Below are 19,469 nucleotides of genomic sequence, written 5' to 3'. Positions count from 1 at the left end.
CATGAAGTTGCATCGTAAACTTTGAACACAACCATACACACTGAAAGACGGAGCTAAACAAAAACAATTCCACATGTAGGCCTATCATCATTATCCAGAATAAACAACGAGCATAATGATATTATACGCCTGCTTATACTCAAAAGTAGGCAGATAGATATATTATCAATTAGGCCCTTTAAAATGCATTGTATTACTAGTAGTATTATGAATCGTATTTTGTATGACTGGCTGGAACCTGGAATTCTGTGTGGCGCAATGTAGTGATTATAGTGAAGTGATCAAGGCATTGACAGTGTATTATACTCGAATTCTCACACATACTGGCCCTAGCAAAGTTTTAGAAGGTATCACACGCTGTTGTCCCAACCTATGTGGTAAACGACAATAATGGTTAGTGTACTAAGTATTCAGCTCTGCACTCGCCCAATATGTCGCATTTATTACGTCATAATTATAACCTCAGTACTTAACTAACAGACACTGTATCACGCAGTTCGGTCGCGAGCCTATTTTACTACTTCAGCCATTTATTTTATGCTGTTTAATTCAGAGGCATCCGCATTTTGTTATCAAAGACGGGTATTGCGACATCAATGATGTATTACTGCCCGTCAAATTTAAAGAAGATTCCAGAACGATTCAACCAGGCGAGCTTAGGTTCGACAACTGCCAGTGGATGACACATCAGAGGTGTGGTGTCCGACATGCTATCTGGTTATTACAGTATTTCATCACTTTGTGAAATATCCCTGACCTTGTATAAGATAATGATTTATCTTGTCTTGATAGTTTGTGTTTGTGCATGTTGATTGTGTGTGCATGTGTGTGTGTGTGTGTGTGTGTGTGGGGGGGGGGTATTGTTGTTGTTTTTATAGTGGGCAATAACATGTGAGCGGTAAAACTGAAGTGTCTTAAATTGTCTTTTTTAGACGGGTCGTATTGTTTGCGCGATTCTTTCTGTTTTGTTTTGTTTTTCCTTTTTTACTGTACACTATATGTCTTGAAACTTCTAAAAATATGATGTGGGTCTTCGCAGAGCCAATACATTTTATAACTGTGTCAAGTAGTATGTGAGTGCCTTCGATTGTTATCAAACATGCATAGAGAATTTTATGGTAATATGCGTTTCTAAGAACGTTATTATTATTATCATTATTATTATTATTATTATCATTATTATTATTATTATTATTATTATTATTATTATTATTATTATTATTATTATTATTATTATTATCATCATCATCATCATCATCATCATCATCATCATCATCATCATCATCACCATCATCTCATCATCATCATTGCGCTATTACATGATTATCATAACATTAATCGTCACATTCCCGGGTCACATTCACGATACCTGTCGATGTCCACAGACGAAATTGCAATGATTGAATGAAACTACGTTTGTGAAGTCAAGCCATAATTTTTGGACAAAAAATACAATAAGAGTAATCAGTCATTAAAAAAAAAATGCACATTCCCAGCCCCCAAACAAAAACAACAATTTAAAGCAGACACAAACACACAGACACAAAGGCGTACACGGTACGCCTTGAAGAAAGGTGATCCTTTTTCACTCCACCAACTGCAAACAATGCATCCTACCCCCCCCCCCCCCCCACCCTCTCCCCCCCCCAAAAAAAAAAAAACAAAAAAAAAACAAAAAAAAAAACACACACACACAAAATACTGAACCCCACCTGCAGGTATATGATGCGCTTTGCTTTCGTACAGTCACCTTGTCACCATCATTATTCATTACCCCTTCCGCGAAGTAAATCAGGTTAAACTACACAATGGTAAAACGAGTTTTACAAGGAAGAAGAGACCGGTAGGCCTACGACATAATCAATGGAAGAAGTAACCCTTAAAAAAAAAAGGGTGGGGGGGAGAAGAAAAATCAAAATTATACGGAGTACAGGCCTGATGCTAGAACATACATGTAATTGTGAACATGTGTACCACATTTCACTGCGAACATGCCCGCATTATTCCATGATGAAAGATCACGCCGATCATCACTCACCTTAATGGTGCTCCCAGCTGGTACTTTTAAAAGTTTCGCGACAGTTTTGGCTGAACATTCAGGATAAACGCTTATGTCTTCTTCGTTATGTTTAACGGATGCTGAATTTAAGACGGATGTCGTTAACAGTACGGTCACATACACTCAGTCGTTTTGGGATCTTGCCAAGGTGTGGAAAAACAACACAAATACAGTGAGAAGGAAAGAAAGATCTAGAAAAAAAAAAAGGAAGGAAGGAAGAAATAAAGAAAGAAAGAAAGAAAGAAGAAAGATAGAAAGAAAGAAAATAGAAAAAAGAAAAAAAAAGAAGAAAGATAGAAAGAGAAAGAAAGAAAGAAAGAAAGGGAAGAAAAATAAGAAGAAGAAAAAGAAGATTTTTTTTTTCAGGGACTCCACAGTACAATATTTAGATCTACTTGGTCTGTACAGTTTTTACTTCGAAAGAGGTTGGATTTATTCAAAGCGGGGAAAAAAATAAATGTTACGTTGATCGGCAGTAAACTCTAACACTAATCGATCTTTTCAGTCAGACTTCCGCAAGACTATAAATTGTACAGAATTTTCGACGAATTATACCATTCCTATTTACAGCTCGTGCAGTTCACATAGGACAGCGCCGTATGTTCATAATCTATCATTGGAGGAAGAAAACAAATAGGCGGGTGGGGGGGGGGGGGATAATGTTCAAGACTGAACAGCCGTTATAATATGCATGCAAGCGATTAATGTCCTCATGCATTGTATTATTTCTCTTTGTTCTTTGTTAAGTGCCTGCTTAGGACGGGGAAATACATGTATCTTTCAGCGCTTTTAATATCTGTCAGATAATATAAGCACTAAAAGATATACACTGTAACTTTGTCAAGTGACTTTCTGCTATACTGAACACGACGTATCATCTTCCACAATGATTTGCATGTATTATTATTGTATTATGTTGAGCAAAGCATTGTTCAATCTAGCTCCCCTTTCTGGTTGCACGGAATCATGTCTTTAAAAAAAAATAAAAATAAAAATGTGTAGGGCCTGCATGCTCGGGATGACGTGAGTAGGCCCCATGTGGTATGACAGCATTTAGTATTGATAAACATCATCTCCATTCTATGTACCAAAATGGCCAAAGTGGTCACGGAAGTGGTTTAGCCCAACAACCACAGACTTTACCAAAATATTAGAGCTTTGTACTAAACCCACACCGACAACATACACACAAACACGCACCCAAACATGATGCATTGTGAGAGATCCCATGAGATTTGGTGGCAAAATTATGCATACTGATTTGTCAATCCTATGTCCATGCTATACATGTATTTGATTTTTTCTCTGGTTTTGAACAATTCCCATGTATCAATGTGCGCTTGTGTGTTTATTTGTTGCCCCCCCCCCCCCCCCCCACTCCACCCTCCACTCGTGTGGAGTTCATTGCAGTCAGTGGATAGAATGGAATCAATCTACAAAGTCTGGACGTGTGACTGTGAGACTATCCATTTCCAATAACATCTGTTAGCACTGCAATGCACATTCACCGTCAACATGACACATATCGGGCTTTGACTCAAAAATAGGCTCATTGTGTGGGTGTGTGTCGAGGGATGTGCAAAGAAAGTGCCAATGAGTGACACATCCTTCCTAAACACACACAAACATACTGTATGTACACACACACACACACACAGAGCAAGACACGCAGACAGACACACAGACACACACACACGTCTAGCAGGGAAGTGCACATCTTTTTGTGTGTGTGTTTGTGACTGTGAATGTGTGCTCAAACAGTATGATTGGACTTACTTCCTTTTATACTTGGAAAGAAGTTTCAGTTTTGTGGTTGAGCATGCACTTCTAAAATGTTGGAAATGAGCAGTCTACACTACTGGCCTACTGATGCATTCTGTGCTTTGATAGGGATCTCATTTGGAAGTAGCTTACAGCTGCAAATTCAGTCAGGAGTTACAAGTGGCATATGCCTGATGATTTGAGTTAGAGAAAAAAAAATGTGAAGAATGTGATGAATGTCATTCATATACATGTGAATTCCACTGTCTACCTGTTGAGTACACTACAGCTGTCGATACTATAAACCCGAAATTCTGCAAATGAATGAAATTTTCATGAATTTCTCGAGAAGACAACATTCGCAAGCTTTAAGGAGAAGTTTTGTGTACACAAGCAGAAATACCCATTATTTTCCATGGTCGGCAATTCACAAAAGTTTCATGCCATGAGAAAGGCCGTCGGCTCCAATGCATGCAAGTTTCATGGTGTGAATGTTTCTCGTTTTACGATACAGACTGTACATGTAAATGCAGAACATGCATGCATACATTCCATCCAGCTTCCTTCTCATAGTATCACTCCCAAATCAAATTTTGACTACCGGTATAAGAAAAGGTAGAATTACACGTTCTGTAGTAGCTACTGTACACGTACATGTACATGTATCACGATCATTCAGAATGTATGTACCTGAAATCTGCTTGATTGGTAAGATAAAATACATGTACACTGCTATAGAACTTCACTGTATGTCACAAAGTATGTAGATACTGTACTGTATTATGTTTGTATCCTTACTAACATGCAGAGTCTACAAGTCAAACTCGATTCATAGTCATGTACATGATAGTAGGTGCAGCACAGCGCCATTAACAGCAACACTTCACCGGAATGTTTGTGGAGAGAGAATATATGTGTGTAAGAATCACAGTTTGAACAACCAAATAATTCATTATTCCGTTTTGAGTGTTTTATTTGTTTTTTTCTTGTTCATATAAATATTTCTCCAGACATGATCATTTTCACTATTTTACAAATCTACATATCCATTTGGTTTTGGCATGATCTCCAACAAGAATAAGACATTTACAAACAGAACAAGTCAATTTCAGTACTTTGGCATCATCACTCATGTATACCTATTGGTCACTGAAAAATAAAGAAAATTGACCATACACGGAAAAAAACAACAACAAGAAACCTATACTGAACACAAATTTCCTAGACAACCATAGAAGACTTGATGTGAAAACCAAAGACAAGCATACGAAACATTCAAGCCATATTAAAAAAAAAAAAAAAAACAGAAAAAAAAAAACAGACTGTCCCACATCACTGCTTTAAAAAGTGTTGATTTGTATCGGCACAAGAAGTGTCCATAGAAAAGTGTACATTGTAAATGAGCACCAAGTCCACTCGACCATAAACAGGTATAAAAATTGCAAGTTGAGACACCACACACTTTTTGACAGGTTAAGAAAAAATGAAAATGAAAAAAAAAAAAAAAGAGAGCTAAAAATGTAAGTCTAAAATAGGGAAATTGTGTGTTAAGTTCCGGGAAGATGACGTGTTATCAAAATATAGCACCATCCTTTAGATTGCAAGGCCACTACGCTCGTGCAGCAATGGATTTGCTGACCCAACGGTACTGCTCCGGCTTGGCTTGGCGTACCCAAACTCGGTTCTGGGGTCGGCTCACGATGCGGGGCATGTTTGCCGCGTTGCGATTGAACACGACCTGCGAACTGTTCTTTGGGAAGGCCTGCTGCAGTAGGGACGGCGATGTCGAGTAGGATGACGAGAGCACCGATGGCTTGGCAACCAGTCGCAGGTTGTCGTTGATGGGACGCGGGCTCGGCGGGGGCGACGGAAGGTGGTGTAAGCTGGGAATGGAATTGTTTTCATTGTCCGCTCTGAGGGAGTCCTCGCAGTGCACAAGGTTCCCATTGTTGGCGGGCGCTGGTGTCAGTGGCCGGTTTCCATTGTCCGTTTGAGTATGGTGATGAGCAAAATTTGCTACCTCACACACTGTTCCCCTTTCTCCAAACCTGAAAGCAAAAAACAGGCACACAGTTAAGAGCCTACACTGATGCATCTGTGTATTGTAAGATGGTGCACACCCTTGATACAATAGCATACAGTCTGTACACTGTAACACAATAAATGTTCAGAGTACTTACAGCTACAGTTGTACAAGTTCTTTCTTATAGAAAACGTACATTGGTATACAATGTAGCCACAATTATCATCTTGCTGATTTACAAAGTGCCCTCATGGCAACTTGAAAAAAATTATACCTGTACAAGTTTTAAAAAAGGGGGTACGTAGGTACAACGTACTGTACAAACATTTTCACAAATTTTCATGATTTGCAGTGTAGTACACAACACCAAAGTACACATAGCTACTAAAATGCATAGATTGTGTACTGTAATAAGCATGTAAAAACTTAAATACACACCATTTGACCAGAATAGTGACACACTGTGTAATAAAAGTACATCAACAAATGGGTCATGTAAATGTAACAATACGTACATGTACACTTGTATGTTCAGCTAATATCACACATTACAGCAGGCAGTGGTTTATTTGCTTGTTTTTTGGTTCAATTTACTTTCCTTCACATTATTTTAATATTATTAGACTCTGCCAAGATTTGTATTACAGTGAATACTACCCAGCAGTCAAATTACAATGACATTACTCATAGATTCTATGTTGTACACACACACAGGATGCAGGTAATTTGGGTGTGAGCACATGGTGCAATTTTGTTCTTAAGACCATGCTTCATTGGGCAAGTCTTGTCTTGTCTGCACACTTCACACTTGTGTATAAATATAATGCAGGTACTGCCCGGGCAAAGGTCGAGATGTTGAACCATGCAGGTAGCTGGCTTTGCCTCGTGGTAAGCTTTCAAGCCAGACCTTGGGTCTATACTATTATAGACTATAATCCTGGTGCAGTATGAACATCTTTACTGTGCATAAGGCTTTAAATTAATATGTTACAGCCACTGCATGCTGTCTTGAAATCTAAATAATTTAATCACATATTGATATGGAGTAGCCAACCTCAGCTTTATAAAGTTTATGTAGAGTTAATTTACACTGCAGCTTAGTAAAGTGACTCATTTAAATTTACTTTTTTTTTTATTGCTGGGAGAGGGGTTCCTACAAACCCGATTTAAAAACTCATTTTCATCAGGAAGAACCGACTTCTAAGAGATAATGGTCTACAGACTTGTAGTTGTGGACAACTATCCTGTATCCACACTTCATGGTCACTGGCACTTTGGTTTCTCCTGAAATAATTTCCATTCTGTAGATGGTGTATGTGTCTGATATTCAATCCAGGAACATATTTAACACCGTAACACCGTGTGGCGTGTCATGCATGGACGCCATGGTCTCACACTCGGCTCGCCACGGGTCAGGTTTGGGGAGTTTTGTTTGGCTTTTGCTTTTTTTGTGAATTTTGCCTTGCTTGCCTTGCTTGTTGGGGACACGTAGACCTGCTTAGAGAAAACGTGCGTGACAAAATTTCTACGTCTCGTAGAAGGAGAAACTCTAACCATGTTAGAACCATTTCAGTTTTTATAAAAGGCCTTTATAAAATCCAGCTTACCTGCAGCTCACTTCTCGTGGGTCCACCCATAATGTGAGTTCTGCGGGCAAGTTCAGGTTATTGTAGTGAATACCACAGTCCCTTGCCGTCTTGTCTATCACGCTGTCTCGCGGCTCGTTCCGGCTGAGGCGGATGCACCGATACGCTTGGCCCTTCGACGGCTTGTCCTCATACCAATGATTCCTGAATCGTTCCACCAAAGCGAGGGCTAACGTTTCGGAGAATTTCGCCAACTGTTCTGTTGATAAGTTCGTATTTCTCCTCACGATGCGGGTGAGAAATACAACGGCTGCTGCAATTTCGTCCTTCATGTTTCAGAAAAATAACTCATTGATGTGAAAAATAACTCTGAAACAATCGCAATTCTGACCACGATTCGTGTTTGCGCAAACACTTGCACTGGCTACTTTCCGATAAAGGTAAGTTCCACGTAGACCCAGCAGTGTAGTGTCAACAGCAAGCCGTAGCCGTAGCGTAGCTTCCTTTGTTCTTTGGATTGGAATGAAATGTCTGCTATAACTTGTCTAGTAGTACTAGCAGTTAGTAGCTGTTGTGGGCCGTCTAAATTTTAACAGCAAAAAAGAAGGTGCAGTCACCTGAAGTCACGGTTCTCAGCGTCTGACAAATCTTTAGTTCTCGTGATTTCCAGCACCAACAAGGAGTTTATGACGACGCAGCTTGTGTGATTCATCAACTCGTAAGCAATATTCGCAGAAAGAGCAATGGGCTAGTGAATCCGTACAATTCAACAATGCATGCATTTCGCGAGTAGTATTATGATGCGTGCGTCGCGTACGTACACACAGCTGATTGTATTCATCATGACGTCACCAGCTTGTTCACCAATCAGCGCCTACTTAGGAGGCGTAACCACGCCATTCGGTAAACAACTTCCATGGTGAATGCAAATCGTCCCAAATATGCACAGAACGTAAACAAGCTATTTGTGGCAATGTCGAATGAATGCAAGGCTAGTGTACGCTGGATGCATTCTAGTCGCTAGGGGGAGACATACAGAATATGATTATCTGTCTGTTACTAAATATAGATACGCATCAACGGAGGGGATTTCCCTTTCGTAACGTGGCGTTGGTCTGGTTAGAATGTCGAAATCGGGAATTTTGTCCCCGGTAATTAGTCGAAGGGACATAGATACGTACCAGGTATTCTAATGAAAGTTAAAGAGGCTGTGGAAACTACATTCATCATGATGACTAAGACATATCTATATTTCTTCCATCTTCATCTGAAGACATTACGAAGCAATTTCCATGTGACTCCCGATCTTAATTTAATGGTAGACATACAGGTACCGGAAGTAGTACAAGTGAACTTAGCGTTCATTTGATGCCATTGTGCTCTGTCGATATATACCTGTATTCACAAACCTAACAGGGGGTCAAATGTAATCTAAATTTAAAAAAAAATGTATGTCCTAATTTACTTTCATTCCTTGTTAACCTTTTTTTTTTTGAAAAGAAAGAAAGAATGAAGCCATGTTAAAAATAATTAAAACGCCATCACTGTCAAAATTGATAAGACCCTTCGTTTTCACTTACGCATTGCGGAAGAATATCAAAGTATTGTCCAAATGCTAACGTTTTTAGCTCTGTATGAGTAAGATAGACACACACCCAGCTTGTTGGTAGTAATTTGATACACCTCACAAATTGATGCGTATTTCAACGCATGATCAACTTTCGATAATGAATTCCAATTCTATGAAAAACCACGCTCTCTCTATACAAGCACACACCTCTTTTTTTTTTTCAGTGTGAAGTGTTCATATAATATAGGTGATCAAACAAACCAAACAAATCTGACGCATGGCTACTCAGGCTAGTGTCTTTCTATGTCAATAATAAACATGGCTTGAATCATACACACCAAACAGTCAAATGCATGCAAAATGTAACCAGACAGTCCCCTAGGGAAGAATGAGATATTGTAGAAAGAACAAGAGTAATTATAAAGCTGATGCCCAACATGGAAGCAGTGGCGGATCCAGAGGGGGCGCATTGGGTGCCCGCCTCCTCTTTATTTGTTGTTAAAACAAAAGAAATAAAAAGAAAAAATGACATGAAACCCGAAGTATCACCAGAAATATTGTTTACCCCCCCCCCCCCCCCCCCCCGGATTCTTGGATCCGCCCCCGTGGAAGTCACACATAGATGTCTGCAAGCAATTTTCGGGGAAGGGAATATGACAGTAGACCTACTGTTCATGCCCAAGATAACCTTCAGGCCCATCGCTGTTTCATTTCTGACGTTCTGTACTGACACCTAACAAACGTAAGCAGAATCTATTGCAGCAAAAGTATAATAATTATATCCATTTCAAAGTATGATATTCATGTGACAAATTCCATAAAAAGGTGAGTTGTTGGGCGCTGCTTTCCTGCGCCCTAGAAATCAATAAAATAGGAGTAGTCTTGAAAGGCTTTCATATACTGGTAACCCTTTTTTCAACAAAAAAGAAAAAAAAGAAAAAAAAAGAGAGGAGTAAACTACACCGTGGTTTTTGTTTGATAGCAATGCAGAACATTCTGAAAATGTCTGGAACAATCCAATATTCCACCATATTGAGCTAAATTACTCGATTGTTCGTGGTGTGTGCAAACCGTCACATTGCATCGCATTCCAAGCACACCGTTTCAGTTTACTCATTCTAATTCCGTGTTTGTTGCGAAAGTTATGCACTCATGCGTATAAGTAAAATAGGTCGTATAATTTATTGTGCACGTCAGTGCAATGTTCAAGATTCATCATGATGGGGGGGTGGGGGGGGGGGGCAATACCGTTTTGATGTCTTCCCTCAGCAATTTTTAACACGCACAACCAATCTATTTCCTACGATAATACACAAGGCCTGTTATACGTCAGCGGGGAATAGAAACATGATACGAACGACACAAGAGGGCGTTAAACACATAAACGTAAAGCAGCCAGAGTGATATTGTACATGAATAGGCCTACTCAACGAGGTTTCAGAGTGGGCGGATGTTGGATGAGGGAGGTGGTAAAACTCGCGACTAGTGCTGCCATTGTGCTGTGATTGACGCAATATGAAGAGCTTGGTCGCAAAACGAGGTAACTACATTCTTGGCAATTTGGAATGTTTGCCATTAAACATATGCTAAAAACCAAAGTGAATAATTATTAACAAGTAAAAATAATATGGAGTACTCGCGGGGAATACAATTTTGATCATAACTTCAAGCATATTCTTGGTTACCCACATAATCCAAAGAGAAATTAATACACATACGTCCATACACATAGGGTGCCTACATATGAACATACATATCTACATACATACAAACCTACATACACACATACATACACATTAGCAGGCTGCTTACAATCCTCACAGCATTTGAATTTTAATTTTCTTCCTCTATTATTATTATTTTTTTGGGGGGGGGGGGGGAAGGGAGCTCGAATATTGGACAATAATAACAGAAGCAATATTAGAAGCTGATTGGACATTGATGCCCTGGCTATTTGATCATCCCATTTTGTGTCAGTTTAGCCTTTCTTTTCTTCTCTCTTTTTTTTTTTTTTTTTGCTGATATTTCTTACTGAGCATAGGAAATAAAACTTTAACAAACCGTAACCCTGTGGATTTAATGAAGATTATAATGAGCAGGCCCCACACAGTGTCATTTGAACATTACTACATACGCCATATATATTTGCGAGTCTAAATTTTCGCAAATCAGGACTTCCCATACCTGCCAACATTTCAAGATGAAATATCTTACGAGCATCGTGGATTGCAAAAAATCTTATTTTATATGCAAACTGAAGTTAAAAATCTTACTTTCAGTCAAATCTTCAGAAAATACACATAAAAGGTATACCGGTATCTAAATATTAAAAAAAAAAATCTTATTTCTCTGAGAGAAAATCTTATTTTGCTATTTTTAATGTAAAAAAATCTTACTGAATCTGATAAAATCTTATTAGTTGGCAAGTATGACTTCCCAACAATTTCGTGAGTGGTTAAATTCGCGATCGTGGAGTCCCGTACTGAACGGAGAAATACGCGCACGTCACATTCATATCGGCATTAGAGTCAATATTTTTGTGTGTCTTTAATTTCACGAATAGCAGCCGACTCGCAAAATTCGTGAAAATAAAAATCTCGCATAATATTCAGCATATACAGTATGTGGGTCTCTGCCCTCTTTCATTAACCCACAAACATGAACCCTACAGCTCCTAAAAAAGAAAGAAAAAAAAAGTCAGGAGAAAAAACAACAACAACAAAAAACGCAGACGGATTGAGGATTTGAAGCCATGCCCTACAGAATACACACACCTCACTGGAACAATAGGTTTACAGACAAGACAGCTTGACACATTACACTTGTAGTTTCTCAAAAAATGATATTGCGATCTTTATTTCCACATGACATAATTTGTTAATAAACAATTTCTCACTTTTAAACACATCTACAATCACCATATCAGTCATGCATCAAAGATTGAGATTCAATAAATAATGACAAATTCATATAATACTGTAGCATAAAATTATGCCACACCAACACACACCAATGTCGAAAGCAGTGTCACTGAGTGACACTTTCAAAGTTTCTTTGCGACAAGAAAAACTGTTGCGACGATGAAAACTGTTTGCGAACTCGATTGCATCTGTTTTACGAACCCTGACAAAACTCAAAATTAGCTACGTTAGCAAACATTCGTCGCTCAGTGAGATACCCCTTTAACTAACAACATTGACTAAAAGATGCTGGGAATTGTACCTGCAGGTAGATTGGGCTACACTGAAAATGAGGCAAGTATCTTTGTCACTGGCAGTCTCAAAACATTTCAGCCTTAACATGTTCTTATTCAGTAAACTGTCACACATAGAAAGGGGGCTCAAGCAAGCTGTGTCCTCTCATCCTTTGTTTGTTTGGGTTTACCCCCATTCCAGGGCCGGTGGAGCATTTTCAAAAGTGTGGGGGCCCACTTCGGGCTTCATGAGCTAACAAGCAAAAAAAAAAAAAGGGTCCTCAGCTCATCTCTCCCCCCTCCCATTTCCAGGCTTCTTCAGCTGACAAGCAAAAAAAAAAAAAAAAAAAAAAGAAGAAAAAAAAAAAGGTCCTTAGTGGAAAAACCGCGCTCACACTTCCACGGTCTCTATCTATTTCTTTTAGTGCCACTTATTGTACTTCCGGGTTAACAAAAGTGTGGGGGCCCCGAGCCCCCACAGCCCCCACAGTTCCGCCGGCCATGCATTCAGCAAAGTAACTTTGAACATGAAGGGGCATTGTGCTTTAACAGCATAATCATGTGAACATGCATCACAAAACCAATAAAAAGTTGCATGCCCTGATTTTATGCGAGGACTCAGAATAGGTGAAATGGGTCAACCTAGTAGTCGATCTCCGTTTTTTTCTTTTTTTTTCTGAAAAAGCAATTCTTCTATAAGATTGAAAAGTTTGGGATCAAGAAACACATGGAAAATTGTGTGGGTGTGCATGTTGCAGTTTCTACAACACTTTTTGGTAGAACAGTACAATTAGGAATGTCTTTATAGAGGCCTCTTTTCATTTTTTAAAAAGCCCTCTACACACTCCTCACTTTCAACTCTATCAAATTTTGAAAAGATGGTGCTAGTGCATTCAAAGGTAGTAAATGTACTAGTTATGGAAATAATTTGCCTAGTAAGTGAAGAAAATGTCAGCTTAATCTGATGATCCCTGCATTGTGGTTGCTGCAAGAGTTCACATCCTGTCTTTTGTCCCATTAATTGCACACAGCACAGCATAGTGAGATTAACCCGTTGAGGACGAGTCCCAAGTATACTCGGGCATGTGTCTATGTGAAATGCATGTTGTAGCAAATTCAGCCTGTCCTCAATAGGTTAAGCGCTTGAATTGACCCTAAACTTCAGAGCCTCTTTTCTCAGTGCACACTTTTCCAAAAAGTGTACTTTCCTTCCATTATTTGGGTAGGTTAGGAAAGTCCTCTTTATATTGGGATATACAGTGTACATTCAGTTTTTATCTTTAAATGGAGGCTGCTCTTCCACAATCTGCCTTTCACTAAAAATTCATGTCTTGCGGCTTTTTGGTGGTTTTGTGATGGAGGGTGACATATAGGCCTACAACGTGCATGATTTACACTAAAGTAATTATTTCAGACTGATTTTACAAATGTAACGTCAGTCATTAAAACTAAGTTTTGAGTCAGACATTTTCCACTAACAAAAATCACCATGAAAACAACATGATAAGGAACAAAAAGATATCAGGACACACTACAGCATGCAAACAAATTACACATAGTACAAAAAGTCACACAGAGTTGTTGAGGATGATCTCAAAGAAAATATGATTTGCGAAAAATTTGCCCATAATGATAAGCTTGGATCTAAAAAACAAAACAGGCCAGTAACTTGATTTTCACTAAATATGACCCTTCACCTCGAAGGCCTAATGAAGCTGTGGCACATTGGTTGTCTTAGTTTGATATGCTTGAATTCCCTTACTCCCTGCTTTTGATGTATGATCTTGATGTTTATGATCATTTTCCCCAAAGTTCTTTATGATTTACTTGCACAGAAACTGAAAAACCTGGCCACTAGTCAGACACATTACAGAAAATCAACCTAAAATGTTTACAGGCAGTACAGTGATTAGGCATATACTGTAAGCACTATGGGGCAGTTCAAGCACCATTGCTAAATACGGTATGTCATTAAAAATCCTGGCAATATTCAGCATCAAATAATCCAAAGACCTTGCAATTAGCACAGGTACTAATTATCAGATACAACCCAAACTTTCACTTTAAAAAAAAAAAAATAAACATCATGTTTGCTATCTTTCAAAGCACCATCTTCAGTAGCTTTCCAAACTTACATTTTGTGACTTGATCTGAGTAACGTGTTTATAGGTCACAAATTTTAGAGCAATCAGTTTGAGTGAAACCTGAATGGAATGAATACAGAGGAACCTTGTTATAATGAAAACTAAAGACCATGATAATTACCTTGCTATATCAGGTTTCTCATCATATCAGGGTACAAGACATAGGAAATATAAGGAGAAAATGTGTCACCTTATTAACCGTAAGTTACAGGAATGGTACAGTATTGGTGAGATGAGAATTGGGCTTTCAACTTTTTGCGAGATACCACGAAAATACTTATGATATAGTACAGAGCATACCATTCTAGGAGGAATTCAAAGTTTATTGGATGAAAATCAGGTTTGGAATGACTGAAACATCCAAAAACAAAGTAAAACAAAGCGATCATAATAAAATGTGGGTCCCACACTTGATTAGAATTGCTCTTTTCGGATATCTCAGCCATTTGAAAAACAATTTTCATCAAATAAACATTGAATTCCTCATAGAATTACATGCTCTTTCATATTTCAGAAGAGGTTTCTTATTATCTCACAAAAAAAAAATGTTAGAAACCTGAAATTACGTCTCAACCAAGACTATACAAACTCTTTAACCCAGGGATGGTACAGTATTGGTGGAGATGAGGCTTTTAACTTTTTGTGAGATACCAAGAAAATACTTATGATATAGTACAGAGCATACCATTCTAAGAGGAATTCAAAGTTTATTTGATGAAAATCGGATTTGGAATGACTGAAACATCGAAAAACAAAGTAAAACAAAGCGATCATAATAGCTAGGCCGGGCTATCTAGGTACAATGTAGATGATAGAGCTGGGGGGGGGGGGGGGGGGGGATCTCGGCCGTCAACCACGCGATCATGACAAAAATTGGCACACACATTGTCTGTTATGTAATCTACAATATTGTGAAGTTGATTTATCAAAAACGTTATCATTTATGTTACATTATGCTAATTTATGCATAATGATACATGAAATCAGACTATTCGGTATAAATCACTAAATAACGCTCAAAACGTTCACATTTTTTGTGTAAATATTCTTTTTAGTGTCCTTAGCAAATGAAAGAGAAAAAAATGTGCCATCAGATTTATTTTATTGTTTTTTTTAATTTCTTATGTATTTCTTTGCTTTTTGCCTTAATGTTCTTCATTGTTTTTTTCGATGAAATTTGTCCGTGACATCCTTCCAAACATAAAAATATGTGACCCGCGACAACGGTTTCAGGCAAAAGTCGCAAGAGGAAATTCCCTCCTAGGCGGGGTACAAAGATTTTGACAATTATTTTTGTCGATTTTTGTTTTTTGCAGAAATCAAATCTTTGATATGTTTTCTACATCTACACTAAATTTCATAGCATAAGACTAAGTTTTTCCTATCGAAAATAGAATTTTAAACACCCTATGTTGGATCGCACTCGTCAGTTTCGAGCTTCTTTCGAACTCCGCGCCAATATCCCCAGCGTTGCTACGGCGCGGGGTCTCGCATGCGATTGGCTGGTGCGTCGCATACATTTACATAATTCGGCTTTTGAGACACCAGTTGCAGCATTTGGGGAATGCTTTGTCCTCGCGTGCACGATTACATGCTCCATTGTTCTTGCTATAGTGGTTTATATACGCTCGCTCTGTAGTGCGTGCTCTTCGTTTGGCTTTCTATCCAAACTATTCTACCGCAATGTTCTACAACGGAAGTGAAACAAAAATCATGTAGCATGACATAACCGTGTGAAAAGAAAACTAGATATTCTCAAACTTGTCTACTTGTACAAGTAGTAGAAATTATGACAGCATGAAGGTACTGGAGTAGATGAGAGGAAAGGAGCGGTCACATGTGACTAATTATATTCAAATACTACACGTCAAGATCGCACCAAACTAACGAGTCGAGTTTGTTTGTTTGTTTGTTTGTTTTGATTTAATTAGCACCACCGAACAAAGCAACATATGCGTGTCTTGTAAAAACAACACAAACAGGAAGCGTGACCCTTGCCAGCACAAGCAATTTTCTGCCTTCAAAAGGGTTGCCAATGATAGACAAATCAACCACAATGAAAACGCGATTTGTAAATGCGTGGATTCGCCACCGCTCCTGTTACATGCACACGGTCATGGCGTGTGGATGCCATTGCGTAATGCGTGCACCACACACATGTACGCCATACGTGCAATTATCGTATTCGACATCTTGAAAGACGCACTGTAAACAAACCCGAGCGAAACGCATTGTTTTTCGGCTCCATGCGCTGAGCTCCGAGGAAAGTGCCCGGGAAATTTGACTCTCTCAGTGAGCCAATCAGAAGGCGATGTGGTTGCTAGAGGCGGAGCTTAACATCGATTGGCACCATCGTACGGATGGGTGATTCTCCCCTCGCATCGACGCTCGGACATAGTCTTTGAGAAAGAGGTGAATCTTCAAAGCCTGTTTTCTCGCAATTTTGTCAGGCTAACAACTTAAAAAGTGCATTTTATTTCTCTTGCTATGCCCACTTATGGTGCCTAAGAATACAAGTGTTTTATATCAATGCAAAGCTTAGGAAATGGGCAATGTGATTCAGTGAAAAAATGAATTTTCAAAATTCCCGACTTTTGCCTCAAACCGTTGTCGCCGGTCACATATGTTATTGATTTTGATTAATAAAACCCCAAAATAATCAAGCCTTTATGAAATTTGCCTGTAAGCACGGTTTGCACTGAAACTGTTCATGAATTCACGTTTTTGAGCAATTTTTGGTCTGACCAAGGAGGTTGCAGAGATGGAGTAACAACAGAGTTATTCCCTTTGATCTATGTTCGAAGCCGCCGCTCAAAAATATTTGAAGCATGTGCCAAACAGGATCTTCCGTGCCGATATGAAGACAATTGACTCGTGTCTCATTGCATAATCACCAGCCACTTTTCGCTATCCCTTCTTATAAAAGCTAGGTGGTACAGACATTAGGATGCGCGAACAGAAATTGAGGAAAAAATGCTGAAATGAAAATGAAAATTACTCGACTGGGCATATGCGGGCACTAATCTGATATATCTATCAATAAAGAATTATACTTGAAGATTATTACATGTTAGTTTCATTTGGGCAAATTAAGTCGAAAAGTGATAAAACCAGCTTTCCAGGATGGTACAGTTTTAAACATTTTCACATAATACAGCTCTGATTTACACTTTTGAGCAAATTTCTGAACGGAATTGACTTTTGTTTTACATGCTTTATTACTAAGTGAAATTTCATTTCATTTAATAAATAGATAAGCAAAATATGGCCAACATTATCATAACGTTCAAAATGAATCTTCAGATTGCCGAGCAAGACGGCGGATTGGAACATCGATCATCAAAGGCACAAGTGCACCTGTGGAATTTTTTGTACATCAACAGAAATCTGACAACTGTTTGAATAAATTACAGCCAGTTGGAACTCCATGTATAAAACCTCCTTGGTCTGACATACATGAACATATTTATGCGTAACTTTGGAACCGCGCTCCACGTTATCTCAAATTTGGTGTCAAAAGATGCAGGAGACTCGAAAGGAAACAGTCATGAAACATCACGGCAATAGCTTTTTGCGATGGTGAAACATCTCACGGAATTTCGAGGGGCGGGGGCCTCGGACCCCCAGCCCCCTATATTATTTGCTATATTAGTACCACATGATCTTCTCCATCATTTTGGCACAACGTAAGGATTGGCACTCATCACACTTCTCAAAACAACACCTGGGATCCAAGCAAACCTTCAGACACTCGATGCGGAATTATCAATCCTACCAATCAAGCACCATATTTTTGAACGTTACATAAACAAATATTTGGGGGACCAACAATGCATTCAATTAGACCCGACTATCCACTTAGAACGGCACTGGTACTGAACATGAACACACATCAACGAATGAAACAGGTGGTTCCTGCAAAGGCTGTTTTCCAAAAGTCTATTTTGGTCTGCCCTCACTGCACTCACCATTGTTTTGTCTTGTTTTGTTCTTAAACGTTGCGATTGGTTTTATTGTGTCACAATCATTATTATCATCATTACCATCATGATAAACCCCATCATTATGTTTATCACTATACTGTATTTGCCGTATATTTTGCAGGGTTTTTCCTTTCAAAAACTACTATATACGCCATATATTTCGCGAGTCTAAATTTTCGCATATTGGGAATTCCTGACGATTTCGCAAGTGGTTAAATTCGTGATTTTGGAGTCCTGTACTGAACGGAGAAATGCACAAGCGTACGTCACATTCACATCGGGATGAGAGTCAATATTTTAATTTCGCGAATAGCATCCGACTCGCAAAATTCGTGAAAATAAAAACCTCGCGAAATATTCGGCGTATACAGTACTTGTTTACAACGCTATTTGCAAATTTAACAAGGAAAAGTAGAAATTACGCGGTGCGTAATATATGTCCCCGCCGGAAGTAGCATTTAGTAGCAAAATGTACAATATAGGTAAAAAGATGAAGGTCAAAGGTCAAAGAAGTCAAAGGTCAAAATTCTATGTAGAAGTTTTGAAGCCCTCACCTAGTGCCATCACATAAAGCAAACGGAATCGAAATTGGGTTAGAAATGGCGAAGGAGTAGCATTTTGTAGCCAATGTACAATATAGGTAAAAAAAATCAAGGTCAAAGGTCAAAGAAGTCAAAGGTCAAAATTCTGTGTAGAAGTTTTGAAGCCCTCACCTAGTGCCATCACTTAAAGCAAACGGAATTGAAATCGGGTTACAAATGGCAAAGGAGTAGCATTTTGTAGCAAAATGTACAATATAGGTCAAAAATCAAGGTCAAAGGTCAAAGAAGTCAAAGGTCAAAATTCTGTGTAGAAGTTTTGAAGCCCTCACCTAGTGCCATCATATAAAGCAAACGGAATCAAAATCGGGTTAGAAATGGCGAAGGAGTAGCATTTTGTAGGCAATGTACAATATAGGTCAAAAATCAAGGTCAAAGGTCAAAGAAGTCAAAGGTCAAAGTTCTGTGTAGAAGTTTTGAAGCCCTCACCTAGTGCCATCACTTAAAGCAAACGGAATTGAAATCGGGTTACAAATGGCGAAGGAGTAGCATTTTGAAGCAAAATGTACAATATAGGTCAAAAATCAAGGTCAAAGGTCAAAGAAGTCACA

At 38.7% G+C, this 19,469-nt stretch overlaps 1 protein-coding gene across 1 annotated transcript; it reads right to left on the bottom strand.

Moving 5' to 3' along the window:
- Positions 1 to 4,750: 4,750 nt before the first annotated feature.
- Positions 4,751 to 8,174, bottom strand: LOC140229919 (protein BTG1-like). Its single transcript, XM_072310119.1, has 2 exons — positions 7,451 to 8,174; positions 4,751 to 5,868 (listed from the first exon to the last, which is right to left on the bottom strand). Exons 1-2 carry the CDS (start codon positions 7,759 to 7,761, stop codon positions 5,430 to 5,432), a joined length of 750 nt encoding a protein of 249 aa, XP_072166220.1. The 5' UTR covers positions 7,762 to 8,174; the 3' UTR covers positions 4,751 to 5,429.
- Between the last annotated feature and the right edge of the window lie 11,295 nt (positions 8,175 to 19,469).

Source organism: Diadema setosum, chromosome 6, assembly GCF_964275005.1.
Source record: "Diadema setosum chromosome 6, eeDiaSeto1, whole genome shotgun sequence".
Classification (NCBI taxonomy): domain Eukaryota; kingdom Metazoa; phylum Echinodermata; class Echinoidea; order Diadematoida; family Diadematidae; genus Diadema; species Diadema setosum.
The sequence above is the reverse complement of the archived record's forward strand: the minus strand, read 5'-3'. Positions and strand labels throughout refer to the sequence as shown.